Source organism: Pteropus alecto, unplaced genomic scaffold, assembly GCF_000325575.1.
Source record: "Pteropus alecto unplaced genomic scaffold, ASM32557v1 scaffold194, whole genome shotgun sequence".
NCBI lineage: Eukaryota > Metazoa > Chordata > Mammalia > Chiroptera > Pteropodidae > Pteropus > Pteropus alecto.
In genome coordinates, this window is record NW_006436281.1 from 1036623 (window position 1) to 1048495 (window position 11873).

Below are 11873 nucleotides of genomic sequence, written 5' to 3' on the forward strand. Positions count from 1 at the left end.
CCCGGCCAGCAGGGGGTGCCCAGTCATTTTGGCCCAGTATTGGTGACGCTGACCTTGATCTCCTGGTTAAGGTGGTGTCTACCAGGTCTCTCCACTGCAAAGGAGCCTTTCTCCCCTTGTCACTGGTACTTGTCACTGGCACCAAGTAGGCCATGCTTGGAGATTCTGTGTGAATCCAACCTGTAAAAGTCTTAGTGGCCCAAGGGAGCGCATCAGTGGGGCGGCCGTCATGTTTTGAGGCCCCCCGGCCACCAGTGGGAAGCCTCAGGTTTAGGATCTCAGAGAGGTCTTCAGCCAACACCCTCACATCATCCTGGAGGAGGGGGTGGGGAGCTACTCAGGGAGGCCCCAGGGAGTTTGGATGTGTGCAGGTATCTGTGATGGGACCCCCAGAAGAACGCTTGTCTTCCTGTAGCTCCGGGACTGCGGAGGGCTGCGGGAGGTAGAGGTGACCGCGTGCCTGGTGTGGAAGGACTGGCCTCACCGAGTCCACCCCCACAGCCTCGTGGGGAAAGACTGCACCGACGGCGTCTGCAGAGTGCGGCTCCGGCCTCACGTCAGCCCCCGGCACAGGTACCCGACCCCTGACCCCTGGCCCCTGACCCCTGGAGATTCCCCAGGGAAACCTTAGGGCAACTGGCAGCTTGGCCAGACTCTCCCTGTCACATTTCCTAGACTGGGAAACCGAGGCCTGAGGCGGTGAAAGGTCTCGTCTCTCACAATAAGTTTATATTAAGAATTATAATTAATAAGTTAGTTTTAATTTACTTTTCACTGCCCACCCTTTCTGAACCTTTTAATTTTTTATGTATTAAAAACATATAAAGTGAGTCAGTTCTGGAGTCCAATCCCAGCCCTGCCGCTGGCTACCTGCTGTCCTTTGCCTCTTGGAGCCTCGGTGTCCTCTACAAAATGCCCCCACACATCCACACGACACAGTATATTTATCCCCGTTTTGTAGATACATCATACATAAATTTTTTAAAAATATTTTTTTATGCATAAAAAATTAAAAGGTTCAGAAAGGGTGGACAGTGAAAAATAAATTTCCTTCCATCTTAGGTCCTCTAGGTACCAGTGCCCCTTCCTGGAGGCAATTAAAAATGAGCTATGCATAGATATATTTTTTACATATCGATATAGTTTTTTATGCAAAGATTTTTTTTTACGCTTAGGTATATTTGTTTTCTCCTTTTAAATGGTAGCGGACACTCGTGCCTCACTTTTGTGTCCCGGTACAACGCAGAGATCGTTCCTATCAGAACATCTAGAGCTGCCCTGTCCTTTTTATTGGCTGTATAGTATTCCAATGTGTGGATATACACAGTAGTTTGAACAAGTCCTCTATTAATGGGCATCTACAGAGGTTCTAGTCTCCTGAGGCTCTACGACTGACTCTGCTGCAGTGAATGGCTTACATATAGGTCATTTTTTCTCTAGTTTAAGTTCTTAGAATGGAAATTCCTGGCTCTAAGTATATGCATATGTTTAGAGCTTTACACATTTACTAAGGGCAGGGATCTTTGTCTCTTGTTCTCTGCTATATCCCCCAGTGCCTAGCATATGCCTAGCACACAGTAGGTGCTCAGAAAATATTTGTGGAATGAATGAATACTGCCAGATCGTCCTCCGAGGTGTAATTGCTGGAGCACTTTACAGCCCCCCCTACCCCCAGCAATGGGTGAGAATGCCTGATTCTCCACAACCACACCAGCAGAGGGTATTAGCAAATGTTTTGATCTTTGCTGTTTGGATGAGTTAAAAAAAAATTGGCATCGCATTGGTGTTTAATTTATAGTTTTCTTGTAAATGAGGTCAGCCTGTGTTGTCATGTGGTAAAAATAAGGGGCGTTCCCCGGTTTTCTCAAGGGTCCTTGACATCCCCAAGAGGTTCAAACCCCAGATCTCACCACAGCTGGGAGCCCTGGGGCAGGGGTGCTTCAGCTCCCGGAACTGTGAGCCCCAAGGCAGCATCTGCTGGAGCCCTCCATGGGGTAGGGCTACACCTGCCCTTTCCTGAGTACCTCCCTTCCCCACACGCAGCTTTAACAACCTGGGCATCCAGTGTGTGAGGAAGAAGGAGATCGAGGCCGCCATTGAGCGGAAGATCCAGCTCGGCATTGACCCCTACAACGGTGAGTCCCGGTCCCCGCGCCCGGCCTGATCCGCTCGTCCCCAAGGCCCCTCTTCCCTCTGCCCACCCCATCCCTTCGCCTTCTCCGGGCCCCACCATCTCCTCCAGTCCATCCCTTCTCTGTCCCTTGTCCCCCCACCAGGCTTTCCTCCCTTATCCCCACTCAGCCCTCCCACGTCTCTCCCCCAGCTGGGTCCCTGAAGAACCATCAGGAGGTGGACATGAACGTCGTGAGGATCTGCTTCCAGGCCTCTTACAGGGACCAGCAGGGACAGATGCGCCAGATGGACCCCGTGCTCTCTGAGCCTGTCTATGACAAGAGTGAGTCGAGGGTGCTGTGTCCATAGGATTATCTTGGGCCAGAAGCACCAGAAAGCCCCACATACAGAGACGTGAACCAGCAGGGAGTTTTTATACGTCTCAGTTATGAAGTCCGCTCCTGTGGTTTCAGCTGCTCGGCAGTGTGGGGGCTCTGGCTCAGCAGCTCTGTGATTCTCTTCGCTTTTCCCCTCATGGTCATGGGCTGGCTGCCACGGCTTCAGACAGCATGTCTGTACTCAAGGTAGGATGGGCAGTGTCACCCTGTATGCTGTACAGACTATAGACTGCCAGTCCCAGGGTTCAGCATTTACTATACAGCCCATGGAAACAGGGCCTCCTAGTGTAGAATGTCCAACCTGTACGACTTCACTGTACATCTTAGGGAAGGGGCAGCGTGAGTAATACTATTTCTCTCTTTGATAAAACAATATATTTTCCAGAATTCCCCTAGTAGAATTCTGCTTATGTCTCGTTGGCCAGAACTTGGTCTCATTGCCGCCACCCCTAGTTACAAAAGAGTCTGGGAAAGCAAGCATTTAGGATTCTCCTCCTCTGTGGAGGGGTACAAACATGGAAGAGGGGCCTGGAAATGGCTGGTAGGTTTTAGGCAGCCTACAGTGACGGCCCAGCATCAGAGTGGGGAAAGATGTTAATCCAGTGAGGGCTTTTATGGATGCAAGTGATGGAATCCCAACTCAAATGGGGCAAGGAGAAAAAAAAGAGAAACTTGCTCATTCCATTGTCCTGTTCCACCCAGGTCTTCAGAGATGTCATTGGGATCTCTGCCTCCTCTCTCAGCCATGCTTCCTCATGTTAGAGTCATTCTTGCCAGCGCCTTCCACCGGGGGCAAAATGACTGTGTGCAGCTTTCGGCTTACGTCCTACCAGTTTGGCATCTCTTCCCCGCTGGCAAAGAGAGCTTCTTTTACCGAATATTTTTGCTCAGAGTCCCAGGGCTGTCTCTCATTGGCCTGGCTTTGGTCATGTGCTCCTCTCTGACCAATCAATGGCCAGGAGGAGGCGATATTCTGATTGGCTGGGTCAGAGGCACATGGTCTCTGCAGAGCTAGGCCCTACCCAATCATTCCCATGGCTGAGGTGGCAGAGGGTGGCCCTCAAAGGAAAATTGGGGGGCTGTTAACAGAAGAAGGGCCAGGGCTGCTAAATGGGCAGAATGACAGGTGTCACTACAGATTTCAGGCCATTAACCCTCATCTAAGAATTGTTTCTGGCGGATGTGTGTCTCCCTTTTGGCCAGACACTCACCAGCCTCAGCTCCAGGACTTGTGTGATTGTCCATTAACCTCTCTTGTCTGAGGATCTTCATTTTTTGTCCGGACTGATGGTTCCGGGAGGGTCAGGCTTCTCCATTTCCCACCTTTCCACAGCACAGCTGGGCCCCCATGGGGTACCTGTTAAGGACTTGATGACCGAATCCTCATTTTTTCTAAATATACCTCTTACTCCGGCTCCTTCCCAGAGTCCACAAACACGTCCGAGCTGCGGATTTGCCGAATCAACAAGGAGAGCGGGCCGTGCACGGGTGGCGAGGAGCTCTACCTGCTGTGTGACAAGGTGCAGAAAGGTGAGGGGCCTTGGGCAGTGCGCGCGAAGGGGAGTCTGGTGGCTTGCAGCGTTAGCCAGGGAGCCCAGGAGGGTGAGAGGGTGACGAGACGCTGGCTAATCCTCACAGTGGGGCAGAAGGATCCAGAACTGGGTTTGGAAGTGGGGCACAGTTGATTGGTTCCTTCGCTCAGCAAGTCACACTCACTCTCTCATTCATGTACAAAGACAGAGGGCCATTCGTGGTGGCCCACGCTGGGTGCCAGGCAGGCCTTGCCATCACGAGCTCACTGTCATGGAGTTGCACAAGTAAAGGCTTTACGATGCTTGTGATCAGAGCTGCAGATGAAGAAGGCAGAGCATGTCTGCTCAAATGTCCCTTCTTCCAATAGGGTTTAAAACCTTTCACCCAGGAGTACCCCTCCATAAGGGCGCAAGAGGAAGCCTTCCCTTTTACTGTGTATTTCTTTTCTGCCTCCTTTCGCATTTCTTAACATGTCACTCTACTACAAATGACATCACCAGCAGTAATAAAAAGCTAGTATTTCTCTCGCTATATGCCATCGTTCATTAGATCATCTCATCACCTATAATTCTATGAGGTAGAGCCTTTCGTTATAATACATATTTTACAAATGAGGAAACTGAGACACAGAAAGGTTAAGTAACTTGCTCAAGGTCACACAGCTAGGCAGGAAGAGACAGGATTTGAACCCAGGCAGTCTGTGCCATTCATCATTTCTTCTAAGAGGAAAAAGAATAAAGAGAGTTGAAAAAAAATTGGGAAGATGATGAAAAAGTAATATTTGTAGAAAAATAATACAGAGAAAAGGGATAGAGAAGAATGGCTTGTGGGGGGGCTGTTGTGGGGCACAGTTTTACTTAGAGGGACCGTGAAGGACCCCTCTCAGGAGATGACTTTGAAGCCGGGAAAGATCTATGTGGCTGTCTGGGGAAGCGTATTCCAGCAGTGGGAACAGCAAGTGCAAAGGCCCTGAGGCAGAAGCCATCCTGGGTGTTGGTGGGACAGCAAGGCCATGGGGTAAGAGGGCAGCGAGCGGGGAGGGGAGTGTGGGAACCTGCCACCGCCCCAGGGACCCCCCGTCCTTTCTCGGGTTGTGTGATTATATAGTTAACATCTGTTTCCCCCACTGAGCCACAAGGACAGGACCTGGCACTGCCGGGGTGAGCAGCTGTGTCCCCAGAACCACCCAGTCCGGGGCCAACCACACATGAGGTTCTCAGGAAAAAACTTTTGTTACTAATTCCTCTTTTTTTTTGGCTACAAGCTTCACTCTTAAAAAAAGCAAACAAACAGTTAAAGTATTTTAAAGTGTACTGTTCAGTGGCATTTATTATAGTCACAGCGTTGTGCCTCCACCACTATCTAGTTTCAGAATAATTTCATCACCTCAACAGGAAACCCCGTACCCATTAATTAAGTAGGCACCCCCCATTCCCTCCTCCTCCAGGCCCTGGAAACCACGAATCTGTTTTCTGTCTCTGTGCATTCGCCTCTTCTGGACATTTCGTATCCATGGAATCCTGTAATACGTGACCTTGTATGTCCGCCTTCGTTCTCTCACATAATGTTTTCAAGGTTTGTCCATATGGTAGCATGAGTCAGGGCTTCGTTCCTTTTTATGGCCATGTAATAGTCCACGATATGGATCTCCCACACTTTGTTATTCGTTCATCTGTTGATGAGCATTTAGGTGGTTTCCACCTTTTGGCTACTCTGAATAATGCTGCTGTGAACATTATTTGTTGGAACATCTGTCTTCACCTAGGAGTCGGAGGTTCTTATAAAACCTCGAATGAATGAGCAGATGGTTATTGGTGGCTCCTCTGTGCTGGGCCCTGTGCTAGGCAGTGTTGGGACACAGCAGTGACAGACCGGCCCAGGACCTGCCCTCACAGGCCTCTCAGTTCAGTGGGAAGTAAGGAAAGGTACAAATTACCAGTGTGGGGAATACCGAGAGGGAAGAAGACCAGGGGCTGAGATCCAACAACAGGAAGACCAGACACAGTCTAGGCATCTGGGAAGGCTTCCCAGGGGTGGTGACATTTGAGCTGACATCTGAGGAAGATCAAGGAGATTGTTAAGGGTCTGGGACTTGGGGCCAGGGCAGGGAAACTGTTCCAGGTGTGGATGAATGACTAGAGGCAGGTGTGAGTCCTGTTCTGTCATTTATTCACTGGCCGATCTCAAGCAGGTGACCTCCCCACCTGAGCCTCAATTCCATCATCCCTAAAATGAGTCACCGGTTGGATGACATGGGATCCCAATTACCTGAGAAGTACACTGCAAAGAGCTGGCATTTATTGAAGATTTTCTGAGTGCCAGGCCTGGAGCGAGTACTTTGCGTAATGCTAACGGGAACACTCATACTTAGCGTGGATTGAGCACGTATTATATACTAAGCCCTCATCTAAGCCTCTTACATGGCGCGACTTAGTTAAATCCTCCTAAACTCCTATGAAATAGATGTTGTGATTTTTCCTGTTAAGTGAGGAAATCAGGCCTTGAGATATCAGATAACTTCTCAAGCCCTAGCAGAGCTGGTGGTGCAGTGCCTTCGCCGGCTTGGATTCCCATGTTGCCTCCACCACCTGCTGGCTGTGTGACCTTGGACAAGCAACTTTACCTCTCTGTGTCTTTGTTTCCTCCTCTATCTCATGGGGCTCTGAAAAGTACCTTCTTCATAGGGTTTTGTGTGACTTAGAGGCAATTTGTGTGTGTCCGATACATATAGTCTCAGTATGCAGTGTTAGTGTGACGAGGGAGGTCGTGTGATAAGACAAGAAAAAGAAATAGCCGGCAGAGTAGCACACCGATTCCTGGCTATTCCCCACCAGCCGTGTGACCTTGGGTATGTCTCTTAACCCCTCCATGCCTCAGTTTCCCCATCTCTAAAGTGGGTATGTAGAAAAGAATTAACATTGCAGATCTGAAACTTATCCTTTGAAAGGCTGCTTATAAGATCGGCCCTTGGCTGGCTTCTGGGAACTTGTATTTTGAGAGAGTCCCCACCACTCCCTGACTGATAAGTGGGGGTCGCTGTGCCTAAACGGTTTGTACAAACAATGTGGTTTCTGCAGAGCACCTGCCCTCCTTTGGGAAGTCTGGATTTTGGTATGTGCCGGGCAGAGGGTACTTAGGTGACCAGCCCCCAAGAAAAGCCCTGGGCTCTGAGTCTCCAGGGCGCTTCCTTGAGAAACAGCATTTCACGTGTGTTGTCACAGTTTGTTACGGGGGGAACTGGCATGTCCTCTGCGACCTCACTAGGAGGGGACTCTTGGAAGCTTGAGCGTGGCGTCCTCTGGGCTCTGCTGTGGACACTGTTCCCCTTCCTAAGCGTGCTCAGTATCTTTTGGCTGTATTAAATCATAACCATGAGGGCAACTGTATGCTGAGTCCCATTGAGTCCCCTTCATCAATCACTGAATCTGATGGTGGTCTTGGGGTCCCCTAACACGGTGAGAACATCGACTCTACCTGCCTTTCAGGTCGTTAAAAGGATTAAACGAGCTAATACATAAAAATGTATGTAACAATTAGTGAGTGAAACATGGTGTGCACTCAATAGAAGGTTAGCTGCCACTATAATTAGTTTCATTCTTAGCAATGTTTGTATCGATTTGGGGGAGACCGAGTGAGCTGGGGGCCTGGCGGGCCGGCGTCCGGGCTCAGCTGACGGCCCCGCTCTCCTGCAGAGGACATATCAAAAAAAACCGCGGGGGGGCCGCGCCGACTTCTCCCAGGCCGACGTGCACCGCCAGATCGCCATCGTGTTCAAGACGCCGCCCTACGAGGACCTGGAGATCGTCGAGCCTGTGACAGTCAACGTCTTCCTGCAGCGGCTCACTGACGGGGTCTGCAGCGAGCCCCTGCCCTTCACGTACCTGCCCCGGGACCACGGTAACCACAGCAAGTCAGGGGGACCCACTGCTCCAGAGACTAGGTCTTCGGCCTTGCCGGGGGAGACCCGGATCAGCAAGGGGAAGAGGCAGAAGTGGAATGCAAGCTTATAGTTACACAGACTGGGGTTCGAATCCTGGCTCTGCCGCTTACCAGCTGTGTGACCTTAACCTTCCAGAGCCTTAGTCTCCTCCCCGGTGAAAATGAAATAATAATAATAGTTCCACCACCTCATGGCATTTTGGGGAGGATTTGATCATTCCTCCCCTCGCCACGACTGCTCATGCCTAGCCCTATGCTGGGTAGTACTGGGGACACAGTGGTGACCAAATAGCCACAGCCCTGTCCTCCTGAGTCTCCCAGTTCCTATGACAGACCTATTCCCGTACAGTGACAACAAGTGAGGGCAGGACAGGGGTGGAAATGCTTAGGGGATTTCGATTGCCCAGAGGAGGCATCCAAACCAGGCTTAGGGCTCAGAGAGGGTTTCTTGGAGGAGGGGACGGCTGAGCTGATGATGGGAGGATAACTAAATAATTCTCCAGAGAAGGGGTGGGAGTTGAGGAAGAGTTTTTTTAAGCAGCTAGAACAGCAGGTGCAAAGGCCCTGCGGCAGGACGGTGCCCAGGGTATTCCAGGAATAACAAAGACCAGTGTGGCTAGAAGAGGATTTGAGTTTTACTCTGAGTAGGATGTGGACATCTATTTGCATTGGTCGGCCAAGAACTGGAACAGCCTCACAACCTCCTAAACGGTCTCTGAAATTAATTCTTAGTTGTTTATACTGATGCGTTACTTTGTGTGTCCCTGCTGTTTTCTGAACAGACAGCTACGGCGTGGACAAGAAGCGGAAACGGGGCATGCCCGATGTCCTTGGGGAGCTGAACAGCTCTGGTGTGTCCCCCCTGCCCCTTCCCCTGGGAGGGGATGATTGACCCCCCTGCCCTGCCCTGCCCCAGGCTGGGAGGAGGGGCTGTCGGGATCCAGGGGTCCTCATCTCTGCCCTCCCTCAGACCCCCATGGCATCGAGAGCAAGCGGCGGAGGAAAAAGCCAGCCTTCCTGGACCACTTCCTGCCCAGCCACAGCCCAGGTGGGTCCCGGCTCTGTGCCAAACCCCTGCCCCCTGGGCTGGGCCGAGGGTGAGCTGCAGCCCTGCTTCTCCGGCCACTTCAGGCTTCACAAGAGCTCCCATAAGGCCAGTGACACACCACTCAGCAACAAAAAGTGGGAAGAATAGCAGTTCTGGACGGTCAGGAGGCTCTGAGCTCCGCTCGGCCATTTTCCTGCTGTGTGACCTTCGCCAAGTTGCTCCACCTCTCAGAGCCTCTGAGGCGCCCCTGAAGTCTCACCACATACCTACCTCATTAGTCTTTTAAATTTTAATGTGCTAATTTTACAGACACTCTATGACAGGCACATAAATGCTCTGTGTGTCTTCTCTCATTTGATCTGCACTATCAGCCCACAAGGTGGGTGCTGTCATCCCCTTGGCAGCCATTTTGCTGGTGAAGAAACAGGTCCAGAGAGGCAAGTCTCTCATCTAAGGTCACAGTTAGTCCATGGTGGAGCAGGGATTTGCATCCGAATACCTGTATAGATTAATGATGATGGGTGTGAAACAGGTAGCAGGGAGAAGATGGATAAACAAGGGTGGTTATTAGAGCCAGCCAACCTCGATTTCAGAACCTGTCCCTGGCCCAAACACCCACTGGCCTCTTCTACCCCTGCCCTCATCTCCACTCACATGCCAGCCTCCTGTTCCCATGATCTCCAACCGTGTCTGGTTGCCGTCAGAGGCCTCCCACCTGCTGACCACTAACTAGCTCTAAGAATACTGTCCCCAACACCCTTCCTGCCCCAGAGCACCTAGCTCCTGGCCAACCGCCAGTCACTCAGTGTGCCCAGCCTGGACTTCTCCAGCGAGTCCCACCCTGGAGGTCGCAAGTACCACCTGTTGTCCCCCGACCCCACTACAACTGGTAACCAATGCCCTGCAGCTCCACCCCTAGCAATCAGCAGTCCTAGCCCATTTCATCAGCCTTCAATCCCCAAATCTCTTCCTCATCAGCCACCTGCTGTTCATCTGCTTCCTTCATCACCCCAATTTCCTACTGTGTCAGGCCTCCCTCTCTCATCCTTGGGGCAAAGCTGCCTTGGCACTGTAGTGTAATGGTTAGGAGCATGCCCTCTGGAGTCAAACTGGGTTTGAATTCTGAGGCCATCATTTAGCTACTGTGTAACCTCTTTAGGCCTCACTTTCTTCATCTATTAGATGGAAATCTTACTTCTCAGGGTCCTTTTTAGAATTTATTGCATTATTTAAGCACAGTGGCTGGCACAGAGTTAGGGCCCATACGTTAGGGACTTGCCAAAAACTAAGAATGTCACCTGCATTTGTTATGATCATGTGTAACTATATTCACAGCAAAACCCTCAAATAACAGGGACTTCAATGGGACAGAACTTTATTTCTTCTCTCACATAAACACAGTCCAGAGGTAGGCGGCCCAGAGATGGTTTGGTGGGTGCACGATCATCAGAGTCCTAAGCTCCTACCTTTTTCAACTTGCAGTTTCCATCTCATGGTCCAAAGTGGTTGTTGCAGCTCTAACCATCATGGCCACATTCCAGGCAGCAGAATTTAGTCACATGACCACACCAAGCTGTACATTCATCATTCTACCTTCTAATTTGGGGACTGATGACTTCTTACTTGGGTCTCCCATGATGTGGAGATTTCGCTTTTTGGGTTGTTTCTATATTTGAGGGTGCTTTTGAGCCTCTTCTCCTTCCTCATTCTCGGAGAAAAGTCCCCAGCACCGCAGGAGCATGGTTTCAACCCCAGTTCTCCTTGAGATTAAAAGAAGCCATGCTGATACTGCACTTAGCATGGGCCTGCCCGTTCAAGTTCATACCTGGCTAGAAGCTGACCCTAAAGCCCACCATACTTCTTTCTCTCTCTTCTCATCCCTGCAGGTCTATTCCTCCCACCGTCAGCCCTGCTGCCTGATACAGACTTCTTCCCCAGTGCCAGCGCCGTGTCCCTGCCCGGCCTGGAGCCCCCTGGCGGGCCGGACCTCCTGGATGACGGCTTTTCCTATGAACCCACAGTCCCCACGATCTTCCCCATGTTGGACATGCTGCCCCCGGCGCCGCCACTTGCCAGTGCTGTCACAGGCAATGGGGTTGCAGGGGCCACGGTTGGGGAGCCTCCTGGCCCCGAGCCACTGACACTGGACTCATACCAGGCTCCGGTCCCGGGGGACGGGGGCACTGCCAGCCTTGTGGGCAGCAACATGTTCCCCAACCAGTACCGTGAGACAGGCTTTGGGGGCGGCCTCCTGTCCCCTGGGTCTGAAGCCACGTAGCCCCCGCGGTGCTGGAGGAGAGGCGCTGGGTGGGGAGGGAGGTGAAAGGGTACATAGAAATCCGACAAGGATGTCCAGCATCCCCACTCCCTTGGGCCACTCTTGGTCAGGTCTCCTGACCTCTTCATCCTTCTGAAACGGACATCTTCAGTGCTGGCGAGAATCTCTACTGTACTGGTTTCCCCTGAGCCCATTTTACAAATGAGAAAACTGAGTCTGGAGTGAAAAGGGATTTGGTGCCCAAGCACTAGCTTCTTGAAGCTGCGTCAGCCCCCACAATTGAGGACACTTTCTCCTGGAGGATTCTGAAGAATGTACATATGGGAAAAGGGTGCAGATCCCCAGGCCTCCTACCCCATGAAGGTGGGGATAGGTTGTTTGTTCAGAGTCTTCCCAATAAAGATGAGTTTTTGAGCCGTGGGGGTCTAGTCTCTCTTTTTGGTTGGGGAAGCGCCGCAGACCCTTAGCACAAAGCCTGCAGGCTCTGCTTTGCAGGCTCTGCTTTGCCCGCCCTCCCTCCGGGCCCCGCCCTCCCTCCGGGCCCCGCCCTCCCTCCGGGCCCCGC

At 51.5% G+C, this 11873-nt stretch overlaps 1 protein-coding gene across 1 annotated transcript in view; it reads left to right on the forward strand.

Moving 5' to 3' along the window:
- RELB (RELB proto-oncogene, NF-kB subunit) overlaps window positions 1-11728 on the forward strand; it is a 25207-nt gene extending 13479 nt beyond the window's left edge. The window contains exons 5-14 of the mRNA XM_025046707.1: window positions 416-573; window positions 2044-2135; window positions 2324-2455; window positions 3936-4040; window positions 5491-5572; window positions 6921-6936; window positions 7736-7940; window positions 8765-8833; window positions 8953-9030; window positions 10917-11728. Of these exons, the coding sequence (XP_024902475.1) occupies window positions 416-573; window positions 2044-2135; window positions 2324-2455; window positions 3936-4040; window positions 5491-5572; window positions 6921-6936; window positions 7736-7940; window positions 8765-8833; window positions 8953-9030; window positions 10917-11308 (1329 nt within the window). The 3' untranslated portion in view covers window positions 11309-11728. The remainder of the gene's footprint in view (window positions 1-415; window positions 574-2043; window positions 2136-2323; window positions 2456-3935; window positions 4041-5490; window positions 5573-6920; window positions 6937-7735; window positions 7941-8764; window positions 8834-8952; window positions 9031-10916) is intronic.
- Window positions 11729-11873: the final 145 nt, after the last annotated feature.